This window comes from Leopardus geoffroyi, chromosome C2, assembly GCF_018350155.1.
Source record: "Leopardus geoffroyi isolate Oge1 chromosome C2, O.geoffroyi_Oge1_pat1.0, whole genome shotgun sequence".
NCBI lineage: Eukaryota > Metazoa > Chordata > Mammalia > Carnivora > Felidae > Leopardus > Leopardus geoffroyi.
In genome coordinates, this window is record NC_059333.1 from 3,739,377 (window position 1) to 3,755,395 (window position 16,019).

General features: G+C 55.7%; 1 protein-coding gene and 1 long non-coding RNA gene across 2 annotated transcripts; one reads left to right on the forward strand and one right to left on the reverse strand.

The window, feature by feature from the left end:
* Positions 1-1,972: 1,972 nt before the first annotated feature.
* LOC123575987 lies at positions 1,973-5,937 on the reverse strand. The gene is made up of 4 exons (XR_006701118.1): positions 5,696-5,937; positions 4,594-4,831; positions 4,396-4,509; positions 1,973-2,396 (listed from the first exon to the last, which is right to left on the reverse strand). It is a non-coding gene; the product is annotated as an uncharacterized LOC123575987 (long non-coding RNA).
* Positions 5,938-6,195: 258 nt separating this feature from the next.
* On the forward strand, positions 6,196-9,201 carry TFF2 (trefoil factor 2). Its single transcript, XM_045437039.1, has 4 exons — positions 6,196-6,325; positions 7,015-7,164; positions 8,015-8,161; positions 9,019-9,201. Exons 1-4 carry the CDS (start codon positions 6,241-6,243, stop codon positions 9,030-9,032), a joined length of 396 nt encoding a protein of 131 aa, XP_045292995.1. The 5' UTR covers positions 6,196-6,240; the 3' UTR covers positions 9,033-9,201.
* The last annotated feature ends 6,818 nt before the right edge of the window (positions 9,202-16,019 follow it).

Below are 16,019 nucleotides of genomic sequence, written 5' to 3' on the forward strand. Positions count from 1 at the left end.
ATATCTTAGGTCTTGTGGGGTTTACAGTCTCCATCACAACTCAAAAGGTCTTCCACTATGACGTGGAAGTAGTCATAAACAGGATTTAAATGGGCATGCTGGCTTCTCATAAAGTTTTATTTAGAAAACAGACAATGAGCCCACGGGCCATAGTTTGCCAACTTCTTTACAATGTATTATTCTTCCTTGATATGTAGTAACCTGTATGGTTCAAATTTTTTTTTTATTTAATTTTTTTTAATGTTTATTTATTTTGGGGACAGAGAGAGACAGAGCATGAACGGGGGAGGGGCAGAGAGAGAGGGAGACACAGAATCGGAAACAGGCTCCAGGCTCTGAGCCATCAGCCCAGAGCCTGACGCGGGCTCGAACTCACGGACCGCGAGATCGTGACCTGGCTGAAGTCGGACGCTTAACCGACTGAGCCACCCAGGTGCCCCGATGGTTCAAATATTTTTAAGTTTTAAGATTGGCCAGATCGTGGCTTGTCTCAGTGTGGTGCTGGTAAAACGAAACAAAGAACCCACTCAGATACCACAGAGACGTCTTCAAGTAATTTAAATCATTTTAAAAATTTTTCTAAACAAATTTATTTATTTATTTTGAGAGAGACAGAGTCAGCGGGAGTCAGGGAGAGGCAGAGGGGGAATCCCAAGCAGGCCCCACACTGCCAGCACAGAGCCTGATGCAGGGCTCAAACCTACAAACTGTGAGACCATGACCCGAGCCAAAACCAAGAGTCAGATGCTTAACTGACTGAGCCACCCAGGCGCCCCTAAATCTTTTTTTTTTTTTTGGTAAGTTTATGTATTTATTTTGAGAGAGAGAGAGAGGAGGGGAGGGGCAGAGAGAGAGGGAGAGAGAGAGAATCCCAAGCAGACTCCACGCTGTCTGTGCCGAACCCTACTCTGGGCTCGAACCCACGAACTGTGAGATCATGACCCAAGCAGAGATCAAGAGTCGGATTGTTAACTGAGCCACCCAAGTGCCCCTTCAAGTAATTTCAATCTTAACAGGAGTCTTTCAAAGAAGTTCAAGGAGGAATTTTATCACACAGCCCATTGAAAACGGTGCTAAAATTCATGTCTGTCTAATTATATCTCTCAAATATAAGTTATCAACAATCTCCAATGTCATTCCCTCCCAGACTCTATCAGAATTCCTATCAGCATTGGCTCATTTGCTTATTTCTTCTCCTAGTTTTAGCCCCCTTTTTTTTATTATATGGATGATTTTAGTTTTGGGCTTTAAAGATTCTATTATTCTCTCGGGGCGCCTGGGTGGCGCAGTCGGTTAAGCGTCCGACTTCAGCCAGGTCACGATCTCGCGGTCCGTGAGTTCGAGCCCCGCGTCAGGCTCTGGGCTGATGGCTCAGAGCCTGGAGCCTGTTTCCGATTCTGTGTCTCCCTCTCTCTCTGCCCCTCCCCCGTTCATGCTCTGTCTCTCTCTGTCCCAAAAATAAAAATAAAAAAAACGTTGAAAAAAAAAATAAAGATTCTATTATTTAGCAAGTTTTAAAATATTTTACTTATTTTTGAGAGAGAGAGAGAGAGAGAGAGAGGACAACAGAGGAGAGGCAGAGAGAGGGAGACACAGAATCCAAAGCAGGCTCCAGGCTCTGAGTTGTCAGCACAGAGCCCGATGGGCGGCTTGAACCCACAGACCCCAAGATCAGACACTTAACCAGCTGAGCCCCCCCAGGCGCCCCTTTTCAGCCAATCTATCGACCAGCACAACCAAACTGCAGATGCCTGCATGCTGAGGAGGGGGCTGGACGATCCCTGCTCTTCTGCATTTGAGGAGATTGGGTCTGTAAATGCTGGAAGTAACCATACATTTTCCCCTGATGATAGTGTAAAAATGGTATATTATTGGGGTGCCTGGGTGACTCAGTGAGTTAAGCGTCCCACTCTTGATCTCGGCTCCGGTCATGATCTCACACTTGGTGGGTTCAAGCCCCGCGTCGGGCTCTGTGCTGACAGCACGGAGCCCGCTTGGGATTCTGTCTCTCTCTCCCTCGCTCAGTCTCTCTCTCTCTCAAAATAAATAAGTAAACTTAAAAATGTGAGATTTTATCTTACTCAGGTTTTAGGGGGCTTGTGACACTTTGAAAAGCATTTAAACTTCTTCATTCCACCTCTCCTCTTACCTCTCCTTGGGACACCTGCTCACTCTCTGTCTCTCTCTGTCTCAAAAATAAATAAAACATTAAAAAAAGTTTTTAATGACACACAGGTGCCAAGCAGGTGCCACGCTGAGTGGATCCTGCCAGCTGAGAAGGGGGCACTCACACCCTGCGTTAGAGGTCACCGCAACCTCAGCCAGAAACACGACCTTGAAAAGCCCCCGGACAACAGGTTTGCAGGTGGCCGGTTCTCTTGGCTTCTGTTACATGTCTAAAAAAAAACAAAACAAATGGTTTGAAATCTCTGTGCCTTCTTCTGCTCAATTTTGCTGTGAACCCAGAACGGTTCTAAAAATAAAAGCCATTTTTTATTTTTTTTGTGTGTTTATTTATTTCTGAGACAGAGCACGAGTGGGGGAAGGGCAGAGAGAGAGGGAGACACAGAATTTGAAGCGGGGCTCCAGGCTCCGAGCTGTCAGCCCAGAGCCCGACGCGGGGCTCGAACCCACAAACCGTGAGATCATGACCTGAGCTGAAGTCGGACGCTCAACCGACTGAGCCACCCAGGCACCCCAAAATCCATTTTCTTAAAGCTTAAACATTGTCACTCGGTTCCTTCTGGTTTGCACTGGCCCAGCGAGAAGTCACCTGACTTGTCCTGTATGTGGAGAACTCCGGCGGCCGCAAGGGTTATATTAAACACTCATTTTCAACAATCCGAGCTTTGCCTGGGTGCGGTTCTCTTTGTACTTCTCTTGCTTGGAGTTTGTTGAGCTTCTAAGATACGTGGGTTTAGAGTTTTCAACAAGCGTCCCCCCTAAACTGCTTGCCCATTATTTCTTCAAATACTTTTTCTCTCCTCTCCTGCCGGCACCCCGATTACATGACTGTTAGAACCCTTGAAAATGCCTCTGGGGTCACTGACGTTCTATTCACTGTTCTCAGCCCCCTTTCTCTCTCCGCTAGAGTCTGAAAAATTTACACTGCGCTGGCTTCAGATAAACTGCCATTTCTTTTCTTTTCTTTTTTTAAATTTTTTTAATGTTTACTTATTTCTGAGAGAGACGGAAAGGCACAGAGTGTGAGCAGGGGAGGGTCAGAGAGAGAGGGAGACACAGAATCCGAAGCAGGCTCCAGGCTCCGAGCTGTCAGCACAGAGCCCGACTCGGGGCTCGAACCCACGGACCACGAGATCATCACCCGAGCCAAAGTCGGACGCTCAACCGACTGAGCCCCCCAGGCGCCCCTGGGTCTATTTTTATTCCCTGTGTTTTCCAATGACCATGGGTCATGCTTTCCAGCTCCTTCACATGTCTGGTTTTGTGCTAAACATCGTGGATGTAACGTCACGTGTCTGGGTTTTGCTGTCTCCCTTAGTAAAATGACTTGCTTTTAGGACTCGTTTTAAAGTTCCGCGAGGACGGGCACGGAGCGCCTTTGCTCTGCAACTGGATCAACCCTGCTTTTATGGCATAATGTGGCCTGAATGTTTGTGTCCCCGTAAGATTAAGGTCCTAACCCCCGATACGATCGTTGTTTGGAGGTGGGGCCTTTGGGAGGTAATTAGGGCCAGCTGAGGTCATGAGGATGATGTCCTCATGGTCTGACACCAGAGCTCGCTCTCTCTCTCTCTCTCTCTCTCTCTCAGGCAAGGACACAGCGAGAAGGTGGCGTCTGCGGACCAGGAGGAGACCCCTCCCCAGAACCACACCCCCCTCATGCAGGGAGCCTGATCTTGGACATCCAGCCTCCAGAGCTGTGGGAAATAAAGGCCTGCTGTTCAAGGCACCTCGTCTGCAGCGTTTTGACGTGGTCACCTGAGCCGGCTAAGACACGGCAGGGCCTTCTGTGTCCCTGCTGAGTGCCCAACACGACCAATGGGCTTTCTCCCACTGTCAGAGCTCGGATGATTCCCGCCCTGTGGCCACCCCGCTCGCCCTCCTCGGGGCTCGTTCTTTCCCCAGCAGCTGCTCCCACCTGCTCTGTGTCCGTGCGGGCAGCTTGGTTCTTTCAGTAAAACCCCAGGGAGACCCCCCCACTCCTATTTCCGGAGCGCCCTCCTCTCTGGGACCCCTTCCCTGAAATCCACTCCCTCCGAGGCTTCTAATTCAGCCTCCGTCCCCGCAGCCCGGCGAGTCTGCCTGCTGCCTGTGGTCCAGCCGGCACCTGCAGGCAGAGAACGAGGGCGACCGAGGGGGGCCCGCACCGCTTCCTTCCCTCGGCCTGCCACTGCTCTGTACGTGCCCGCTATTTCCTATGTTTCGAGTCACCTGTGCCGGGAGGGATGGTCTGGGACCAGTTTCTCCGCGAGAGTCGGAGGCAGCGATCCCCACGAGGGACGTCTGTGGAGGTTCCCATCTGTGAGTATCTGTTTTCTGTGTGAACTGAAAGACGGTATCACCGCTGCCGTTTGGGGGACGGAAGCGACGGGGCTGGAGCAGAATAACCTCAAAGGAAAGGGTCCGTACCGGTGAGGGCCGGGATCCGTGCAGATCCCGCACCGACCGTGGCCGCGGTCGAGGCGGACGTCCGCTGGGTTTGGCGGGTGCAGTGGGCCTGGAGACAGTTCGCAGATGGGCGCACCACTGGGCACCAGGGCGACAGAGCGGATGCAGTGGGGACCGTGGGGAGCAGGCTGGGAAGGAGGGGCGGAGGAAGGGACGGGCACGATGGCTCACAGAGGGGACGAGAGGGACCGAGGGGTCCCTGGGGATTTGGAGGACAGAGAAAACGTTAGAAGCTTAGGACCCCTGAACGGAAAGGACATTGCCGTGTCTTCTTTCTGAGTGGAGCGTGGATCCCCAGCGTGCTCGTGGGAGACCCGTGGCAGACACAGAGTAGGGAGGGGTGTTCCTAGAGATGAAACCACAAGCGACTATGAGTTTGGATGAGCGGCCCACGGGGACGTGGGATGCGGAAGCCAGCAGGGATGTTGCTAAGTCTTGGCGTGAGAGGAACACAGTGAACTCAGTGCTGAAATCCTGGACAGAAGTGACCGGCTGAAGGTCGGCAGATGACGTAGGGCAGGGGCATCGGAAGTGGTGCAGGTCACAGCCTGCTTCCCCAAGGAGCATGCTTTTCCCGCGCACGTGGAGACATCTGGGCACACGGCCAGCACCCAGCCCCCCCCCCCGGCCCCCACGAGCTCAGGTGACGGGCACGCGGCCCCCAGGACTGTGTGGATGCTGGGTGTGCACATCCTGGGGCCGGACTGGGTGGGGCAGGAGGCCTGGAGCACAGAGGACGCCGGGTTTGGGATTCTGTGCCTCTCTGGGTCCCGGGAGGCTCAACCTGCGACTCGCAGATGGGTGACCCCCTACAGGACCTCAGGCGGGAGTGGGGAGGGGGTCACGACCTCCCCTCTGCCCTCCATCTCCCGTCTTTGTCCCTTGGGGTGTTTCCCCCTCCCTCCCCTCCTCTCTCCCTCCGTCCCAGGCACGGACTCTCTTCCCCGGAGCATTTCACCCCTGCGCGTGGGCAGACTTCTGTCTTGAGGAGACAAAGCGCTCCCATGGAAGAGAAACCGAGGTGTTTCGGGGGTTGCTGAAATGAACCTGTCGTTTTACTCACCGGCCCCGTGTCCAGGGGGAGCAGCCCCTCCCCGGGACGGACACGAGGAGACACAGGAGACAAGGGGCTGGGGCTGGCAGAGGCGTCCCCGCTGCCTTGGAGGTGGGGTCTTCTCCATGTCTCCGGCTGGCTTGGTCATTTTCCCCAGTAACCTTGGGCCTAATATTTAAAAAGAAAAAAAAAAATCCTGTAACCGCCTCCTTTATCAGGAGACATACATGGCTTATCCCTTCCTGGGTGTGATCCCGTGAGCGCCCAGTGCCAGATGTGCACGTGGCCAGTTTTCCACGTCGGCATCCTGGTGTGACCTGGCTCCTGGCCCAGGGCAGGGGGAGGCCTGGCCAGTGTGCCCGCAGCCCCTGGCGGAAACCTCGTATTGTCTCTGGAGCAGCGGGCTACCTCAGCCCCTTTTCCTAACAAAGGAGCCACAGGGCTGGTGCCCCAGGGGACACAGGAAGGTTATCTGCACTTGGTGAGCAAACAGAGAGCAGATTATAAAACAGCCCGTGGCAGCAGGCACTGTGCATTCTGCCCTGGGACGCAACATGGACATGGGACCTCGAGGCGTCCGGCTCCTGGCGGTTCTCCTGGTCCTGGGGCTGTGGGCCCCGGCAGGGGCCCAGAAACCTTGTAAGTGAGCGGCTGTAGGTTGTCCTGTGTCTCTCGGAGTCCTTGACCGGGCGACGGAGCACTGGGGCCAGCAAGCCCCGAGAACCTTCTCGCGCGCCCCCCAAATGCAACGGAGGTGTGCAAACTGCGTGCTTTCTGCGGTGCCTCCCTTGGCCTCGCTGGGTCTCTGTGCTCTTGGTTGTTTCCCTCAAAGCGCCGGGGTGGGGTGTGATGGGCTCGCTTGAGAGCAGAAGTAGCTGAGAAGGCACCCCGAGATTCGTGATGTGGGCTCTGCGATTCGTGCACCCTTCCCGCCATCAGGAAGGACACCCTGATGACGGGGGGCTGTGTGACACCTCCAGGAAAGCCAACCTTCGCGGACAAGGTCGGGGTGAACACAGGAGCCGGTGGGCCAGCTACGGAGAAGGGCTGGGAAGGGGCCCCCAGGGTGTCTGGAGCCCACGTTGGTCACCTTTTACTCTGACTTTTCCTGGGTCCTCTGTCGGCCCTGTTTCCAGAAGGTTTCTCCTTTTTTTTTTTTTTTTTTTTAAACTAATAAAATAATTTCTGCAGAGCCCTGTGTCAGAAGGGGCATCGCATGGTTCAAATACAGGCAGGATGGGACTTTCCTGTTTCCCTGCGTGGCCGCGGGACCCACGTGGCAGGCGGGGAGCACGTGTGGTTCAGGCTGACCGAGGCTGTCTCCACAGCCCCCTGCCGGTGCTCACGGGTAGCCCCCCACAAGAGGGAGAACTGTGGATTCCCGGGCATCACCAGCGACCAGTGCTTCTCCTCTGGCTGCTGCTTCGACTCCAGCGTCGTGGGGGTCCCCTGGTGTTTCCACCCCCTCCCGAAGCAAGGTAACCCCCAGGGGGAGCTGGCCCTCTTCCGGCGCCCTGACCGGCTTCCCAGTGTGTATGTGTGGACCCCCGCCCGGGCCAGCCAGGAGGGAGGAGAAAGGGGGCCCTGGCCCGCTGTCCACACCCGGAGCCCCCAGGGTCAGCCACTCGCCCTTCTGCAGACTTTTGTGAGAACCCGTCCGTTTCACTGTGTTAGAAGGAAAAACAGCTCTCAGGGCCCTCCTAGCTGTGCAAGTACGACTTCGGAAGGAGCTTCTAAGGGCAATGAAGGCATTTCATAGGACGGTATCCACATGACCGCTCATAGACCTTAAATGGTAAGAGGCTCAGTTAAAACATCCAGGATTTTCCTTTGAGAAGGAGTCTGACGTCAGAGCACATCAGCAAGATACCAGGTCTTTAATTCCAAGGCGTGCGCCAGAGAAAGTTGCGTGTGCATAGCGCTCCGTGTGGGTGGAGCTCGTGCCCGCGGCCGCCCGTCCACACCGCCAGCGGCTGTGGGTGACGGGCTCCCTGGGCGTTGAAGGGGACAAGACAGACGGGTGGTTGTTAGCCGGGGCCCTCCCGCTGGCGGAAGCGGGGCTGGCTTTCAGCACCTCGGCCAGACGCTCCGCATGTTCAAGTTCACGGCACGGTGGGTCGGCCCGGGCGCCAGAACTTCCGACGTGCGGCCTCTGCGTGGATCGAAGGCGGCCGGCCTGGGGGTTGTAGTCCGGCGGCCCCCGCGCACGCCGAGGCTGACGTCCAGCGCATCCTCCGGGGGGGACGGGAAGAGAAGTTGCCGTTAGCCAGCTGCCCTAACCGGGTCTCCGTGTCGCTCCTTTCCCGGTGCCGGGGGCCTCGTGACCAGCGTCGGAGGAATGCGTCATGGAAGTCTCGGCCCGTAGGAACTGCGGGTACCCGGGCATCAGCCCCAAGGAGTGCGCCTCCCGCAATTGCTGCTTTTCCGACAACATCTTCGAAGTGCCCTGGTGCTTCTTCCCGATGTCCGTGGACGGTAATGTCCGTGCAGGTCGGGGCGGGAACCGGGGCCGTGGCGGGGGGCTGCCGGGCCCCGAGCCGACTCTGGCCTCACGGCCATCGACGCCAGGCCCCTGGGCCCCGTGGGGGCCAGGTCAGCACCAAGCGGCTCTGAGGGCGAGTCCGGAATGCTGTCCACGCTGACGGCTGCTTTTCCAGAAGCCGAAAGCCCCCAGGCTCCCACTGTGGCTCGTGTGACGGCCGCAGGGAGCAGGTCACTTCAGTCACGCCCCCGGGTCCCGGTGCGGCTGGTGGCACCGCCCAACTCACTGTCCTCAGGCCACCGGTTTGCGGTGCTACTTACTAAGGGTTGTGTGTGGTGCTGGGGGCCGCGTGGGGGGACGTGGGCCTCCCCCAACCCCCGGGGCCTTACTGCTCCCTTCACGTGGGGGCCGCAGGGACACGTTCTGCCCACGGCTGCCTGCCCAGCGCCACCCCAGGAAGGTCTGGCTGCCCCCTCCCCATTAGCTACAGCGTGTCTCCTGACACTGCGTTTGGCCACACCAAGGAAAGCTCAGACACTTTCCCAAAACGGGCACCGTGGCCTTGACCGTGCTGGATGGTCTTTCCCCGTTTTAGAACCTCAGGGTCCTCCGGAGAGTGCAGCCTTCGCTCAGACTCGTCCGAGCGATGCCTTTGCTAAGGGTCGTTCTGGACAACTGCCATTCCTGGGGTGGGGGTGGGGGGGGGGGAAGAATGGACCCCCTAGAAATGTCCCCCTTCACCCCCCAGAACGGGGGTCTTTCAGCAGGAAGTCTATTGATAGGAGCCCCCAGGGCTCCCCTGGCCCCCTAACGCTGCCCATTTCAAACCTCCACCATTTCAAATTTTCAGACTGTCATTATTAAGAGGAGTCCCTTCCGAGGACCCAGCAGGCTCCCTGGATGTCTGGAAATGAGGACTACTCACCACCACATCTCAGGTTTCCTGAGTTCCTGGCTTTCCTGAATCGGCTTTCTGTCCTTTCCACTGGTTCCACATACAACTCCTTCGAATAAAGAAAATCCTTAAAATCTGCTGAATTTCCTCTTGGCTTCATTGAGGCAAAAGTGGAGAGAGGGGGAGAGGGAGTGTGTGTGCGTGTACAGGTGAGAGGGTGCACGGCTCTGATTCTCTCATTTGCTGCTGGAACAAGGGTCCACCCGGCACACACAGGCTGCGCCAGCCGCCATCAAGGATTGTGTGCACGGGAATTTCAGAAACCACAACCACTCCTGTTCCCGATCACTTGTGTAAAAACTCAAGTGCCTTTAGCCCTGAAAACCTCTTGTGGGGGGGGGGGGGCCGCCTCAGTGTCTCAGTCGGTTAAGCCAACTGAAACTTTGGCTCAGGTCACGATCTCGCAATTCGTGGGTTCGAGCCCCGCGTCGGGCTCCGTGCTGACAGCTCAGAGCCTGGAGCCTGCTTCGGATTTTGTGTCTCCCTCAGCCCCCTGCCCCGTCTCAAAAATAAATATTTTTTAAAAACTTAAGTTTAAAAAATAAATAAATAAAATTTTAAAAAAAAGTCTTGGAGTAACACGTAATTTCCGATCGTAGTTACAAAATTGCTTCGCTTGTATCCAATGCATCCTGGATCGCCGCTTCTGCACGGAGGGTGGGAGCCACCTGTTCATCCCGCGTGTGGGGCGGGGTGAGCCGGCTCAGCGCCCCCCACCCCCCACCCAGCGACACTTTCCCAAAATGGGTTTCCATGTTTCCTGGCCTCCCCCTCTCAGTGCCGAGGTCTGAAGCCGTCCGGAGAGGAGGCTGACAGCTTCCATCATATCAAGCCAGCCCGGAGGAAGGTTTGGGCTCAAAACCTCGTTCTACGGGTCTCCACGAAAGGGTCCCGGCATTCTTCAGTCGGGCGGGAGCGCGGGCGATGACACAGGCCAGTCTTTCTGTGGCCTCTCCCTCCTCCCCGATGCCGCCTCCAGCTTGAGCCCGCCGGCTTAGCCAGGGTGTCACCCACTGGTCTGCCTGCCACCGTGGAAATCCAAGGCCTCTCCTTCCAGGGCCGGGGGTTGCCCAGGGTGCCCACTCTGCATCCAAAAGTAGGAATGCTCAGAAACGCCTCTTCAAGGAAGGACCTCGGCCCACATCACCTCTCGGGACGCCTATTTTGAGTCAAGCCAAGTGAGCGTCATATCTCGGTCTGGCTTACAACACACCCGTGAGCTCAAGGAGACAAGGGCTCCCGTGGGACCGGGGTCTCTGACACAGGACAGATGGGCTGCGGAGACGGACCCTGGCGCCTGTGACGTCACTCACCACAGAGCACCGTGTCCCTCACCGTGTACTTCACGCCGGAGGCACAGCCGAACTTCAGAAAGGGTCTCGCCCCTGGACTGGAACCGAGAGTTTGGGGTTCTGCTCCCGGAACTGGCACAGGGCCGTCTTGCCTGCAGGGCTCGGGAAGGTCCAGGTCTCATGCCCTCCGTGGGCCTTTCCTGGCCCGCCGCTCCTGTCTCGGGCCCTCTGCCCCCATCGGCGGGCGCGGGAACGTGGCGTCCTTCTCAGAGCTTTCTCGTGCCCCGCCCCCCCCCCGCCCCCAGCCTCGCTTCCTCCCGGAGGGTCTCCTGGTGCAGCACGCCCTGCCTGGAGGAGCGGAGCCTACACCGCCCGTCTGATGACCAAGGGTGGATTCTTGAACAGCGGCCATGGCCTTCGCCCTGGGCTCAGGGGCTTGGCCGACTTAGCCCGTGTCAGATCCTCTGCCTCCTGATCTACCCCTGCAGATCGCAGGCCACAGCGGGGCACCCCACCGTGGTGGCTGGGGCTGTGCTCCCTCCTCCCCCTCCAGATGGGCCACCGGAGGGTCCTCGTTGTCCCAGGAGCAACAGCTGGTGACATTCAAACCCACCCCATGAGAAAAACCAACCTTCCTCTCTCCTCCTCCGATGAGGTAATTCCTTCACCCCTTTGCCGTGTCTGCTTCTCTTTCCCTCCTTCCGTCTCCCTCCCGTGGGACCCCGCTGGCCGGGCAGGGGTGCAGAGGGTCCAGCGGTTGCCCCCAGAGCCTGAGCAGAGGAAGGGGAAGGCCATCTCCGGCCCTCGATCCCACCGTCCTGGTCTCTGGCTTCTCAGGGTCCTGCAGGGTTCTTCCTGGCTGGTTCAGGTAACAGGTGCCATGACAGGCGCTCACAGAAGAGGGGACTGGCCAGCCTTTTGGCAGCGGGAGTAGCAGGACGAGTCACAGGGCACAAGTGGGTTGATATCCCATGTGTGTGACCTTGGGGGGGTTCTCTTATCTCTCAAGATCTTCCGCTTTTCTGTTCGTAAAACATAGGTAGGAGTTAGATTCCTCGCCGTGTTGTGGTGGGAATTAAAACCGATCTTTGTGAACTGCCTGGTGCCTGGTGCCTGTGGGCTCTTTCGGGAGAGTCTGGGCAGAGGTGATCATCTGCTCTCATCCTGACACCAAGTGGGGTCAGGTGGGAAAGCCCGTCCCCACGCACAGCAGCATGGCTGTGTCCAGAATGTGGGGGGAGCCTGACGAATGCGTATCTACTCCTCGTATTCACGACACGGTCACCATGTCCCGAGTATATACGTGCAGCCGATTCTCTGTTCAAGGTTCCCGAGGGCCTCCTAACCAATTTCGTCAATGACCAATAGGTGACCGTGCTTGATGTGTGTGTCCGCTTAAAGACAATTTATTTCAAATGTATTATTGACTCATTAGCATTGAACCCACAGCCAACAGCACTATAACTCATGCCCGGACGTACCTCACATGCACACCTGCTTTCTCTGCACGGCACGACATGACCTGCTCGCCCACAGGTCGCAGTTCCCCACTGTACACGGGAACCATTTAAACAGCGAAATCAACGAAAAGCACAAAGATGCGAAAAATGCAGTACTAAATCGGCCACGAAAGGTCTCCTGTCTACAGTCTAAGAGCTGTAACGAGAAGGCACAGCGTCACCTTGCCGGACCTCGGCTGGCAGTGTTCGTGTCACCAATAAACATTAGCCAGCAGGTGAATTTGCACATAGGGGATCTGAATTATGAGGATCGGTTATATATTCATCATAGGTATTGCATGCTCAATACGCAGATATTGGAGGTGTGCTTTATACACACAAATACCCCTCGCTGTTGCCTTGGGGTCCAGGGGCCCCGGGCCCCCCCTGCTCCTTTTGCTTAAAGAAAGAGAAGAAAAGACCACAGCACAATCTGAGCCTCCGTGGGGAGCCCTGGAATCGGACTGCGGCAGCGAGAGCATAGGTATCAGATCTCCAAAATACATATGCTGCACTTATGTTCTATATGATTTCTGCTTCAAGCTCAGTTCGCAGCTGTGTGACCTTGAGCAAGTTACGTAGATGTTCTGTGCCTAATTTTACTCATGTGCAAAGTGGGGGTATTGACAGCATCTTTTCTAAATTTTATGAGAGAGAGAGAGAGAGAGAGAGAGAGAGAATATCGTAAGTAGACTCCAAGCCCCGCCCAGAGTCCCATGTGGGGCTCACCCTGGGATCATGACCTGGGCTGAACTCTCAATGGACTGAGCCCCCCAGGGGCCCCCAATAGCATCTTGTTGAAGCCACAGCCCAGCAGTCCAGGCCCCACCAGGAGACAAATGTGTCCCCGCTGCCTCAGGATACAGCTCTCAGACCCTCCACGATCCTGCCTGCTGATGCTGGAGGCCAGTCCCTCCGAGTCCCCTCCCCAGGGCTTCTCCTGTGGCCCTGGCTGTGCTGTGGTCCTGGGGGGCAGTGATCCCTGTCCCAGGCACTGGCCAGAGGTGTTCCGGTGAAGAGGACTTTTTCGGTCCCATCACCAGCTTCTCACAGCCTCTGTCCCCTGCCCAAGGCTTGTCTGCCTCTATGTGAACACCTGTGGGAGGTTTCCAGGACATTCCTGGGAGTTTGCCGCCTTTCCCCACGGCCCAGATGGGTAGCCTCTGTCCACAGCACCCGGAAGAGTCTGACCCCTGCTCCAGCCCAGCCGGGCTCCCCTGGCAGCTCAGACAGGGACGTGCTCATACCATGGCTGGATGACCAGGTTTCCACAAGGTCCCATGGCTGGCCGACTCCATGATTCCCTGTAGCCCAAAGAGAGCACAGAACTTCATAGGTGCTCAACCTTCGTCTGGCACAGGCAGAAACGTGGCTTGGGGGAAAGAAGGACCGTTCTGTTCTGTTTGTCCTACTTGGGACACAGGGCTATTGACTAGAAGGACCTTCCGGCCAAGGACGCTCATGCAGCTCCCACGCCAGTCCTCTGGTGCCCTCTGCTGGCCACCCTGGGAGCGGACGTCCCCAGCATTCACCCGTTGGGCACCTGCGGGTTTCCCCAGGCAGTTGCAAAGATTTGGTGTCTGACCACATAGCCTCCCAATGTCAAGAGAGCGATCTCAGTAACACGCGTAAGTTGCTGAACTCATAACGTAAGTCAGATTGGACCAGATTTAGTGATGTGGGCTCACAAAGCCGAGATTCTGTGTCCGACGATGCAGCTGGAGGGGGCGGTGGGGGGTTAGAAAAGACTCTCTTGTGGCTGGAAGACAGTTATGTGTCTGCACATGGGAGGCGAAGGAAAGGGAGGTGGGAGGGGAGAGAGGAGGGTGGGAGAGAGAAGGGCAGGGAGAGGGAAGGAAAGGGAGAGGGGAGGCAGGGGGAGAGGGAGAGAGGGGAAGGGAAAGAGGGAAAGGGAGGACCGAGATCCAGTCTCTCTGCTCCTAATCCTATCAGATCAGGGTCCTACCCTTATGGCTTCATTTAAGCTGAATTACATCTGTCAAGGCCCCCGTGTCCAAATACCATCAACCTCGGGGGCAGGGCTTCGGCATATGGATTTGGGGGCACCACTCAGTGATAGCATCAGCCCTCAGCTCACTGACTTCACACGAGTGATGCTGATAATTGTAACGGTTGTACCTTAAAAGTTTCTTTTTTTCAAATCAGCTCTATTGAGGTATAATCCAATACAACAAAACGTGCCTAATTTAAGTGACTTGGTTCGGTGAGTTTTGAAAAACATACGCGGTCACGGGAACACTACCGCACGAAGGTGCCGAATTCCCTCCGCCCTTTGGCGGTCGGTCCCCGTCTCCCACCTCCGGCGCCGAGAGACCGACCGTCCACATTCTTTCGGGACGGTTTTGACTCCTGTGGATTTTCACAAGGTGACCGAAGAGTGTGTGCTCCTGGGCCTGTCTCCTTTCACCCGGCACCGTGCTCTCGAGACGTATCCCGGTCGCTGCGGGTAAAGGGACTCCCTTCCATCGTCCCCCCACCGCGGGGACACCGCACGCTGCGAATGGCTTGCCAGCTGCTGGACACGTGGGCGGTTCCTGGTTCTTTACTGCGAACCAAGTGCTATGGATGGTTACCTACAGGTCTTCAGTGGGCTTTGGGAAGACACCTTTACTCATGGCAACTATCTGGTGGTCAGATTGCCGCGTAGTGTTCTGCTTAACTTCCTAAGAATGTAACAGACTGTTCTCTGGAGTCATCGGCCGGCTTTGCCTTCCCAGGAACAACGTATGAGGACCCCAGGTGTCCTCCTGTCCTCGCCAGCACCTGCCGTCATGTGTTAATCGTAGCCAGGCTAGTGGATGGGATACAGGATTTTATTTTCATTTCTGTCTCCCTGGCAGCCGGTGATACGGAACATCCATTCGTTGGCCCATCTTGGTGTTACATCCTCTCCTCCGCGAACGCGTCTGCTCAAACCTTTACGCCATTTTACTCAGGGGGCTTTGTGGTCTTTATTCCAAGTCGGAGCGCTCTTCACCTGTTCTGCAAGTGAGTTCTTCATCGGGTGTGTGTTGTGCAAACGCTTTCCCTCAGCCCGCCAGGTGCTTTTCCATTTCCTTAACAGGACCCTTCAAGGAACAAATGGTTTTCGTTTTTCTGAAGTCCCGCCTTCTTTATGACTCACACTTGATGGGTCCCCGCTAAAACAAAATCTGTCTGATTCAAGGCCGCAAGGACTTGCTGGTATATATTCTTCTAGAAGTTTCATAGTTTTTGCATTTTGGGTTTAGGACACTGTTCAAGTTAACTTTTCAGTAGGAATGTGGCTCCGATTTCGGCTCACGGTCACGATCTCACGGTTTGTGGGATCGAACCCGGCATTGGGCTCTCTTAACTTGACTGAGCCACCCAGGCGCCCCTACGCTGTTGTGTTTTTTAAATGAAACACGTGTCTGAAATAAGAGATTTTTATATCAACTTGCTTTATCCTATGCCATACAAACTTATTGGCAATTATTTTTTATAATTCCATCAGAAAGGGTTTGGGGCTTTTTTTTCCCCATGTAAAGTGTTCACAGACAGAAGGGTTGGGAAGGGTTGCTCAGTCTGCTTCTACGCTCCTTCCACTCTCGACCCCCATCACTCTCGACCTCTCACCCCCATGCGTTACTCATTGACTCTAGAATCGGAACTTCTGTGCTTTGTGGCGACACTGTTCTGCAAAATGCACCTCGGCACACTGGGCGTATCGAACTAGGATCCAAATGATCCTCGTCGTGGCAAATAAACCACGCAGGGCTCCCGTGTGCCCGCTCTCGGTTTGTTCCACCAGGTCTGCAGGAGCGTGATGATAAGAAAGTGCTCAGCCTAGGGGCGCCTGGGTGGCGCAGTCGGTGGAGCGTCCGACTTCAGCCAGGTCACGATCTCGCGGTCCGGGAGTTCGAGCCCCGCGTCAGGCTCTGGGCTGAAGGCTCAGAGCCTGGAGCCTGTTTCCGATTCTCTGTCTCCCTCTCTCTCTGCCCCTCCCCCGTTCATGCTCTGTCTCTCTCTGTCTCAAAAGTAAATAAACGTTGAAAAAAAAATTAAAAAAAAAAAAAGAAAGTGCTCAGCCTCTGCGGATGGTTTTCCATTCGTATCCGAAGCC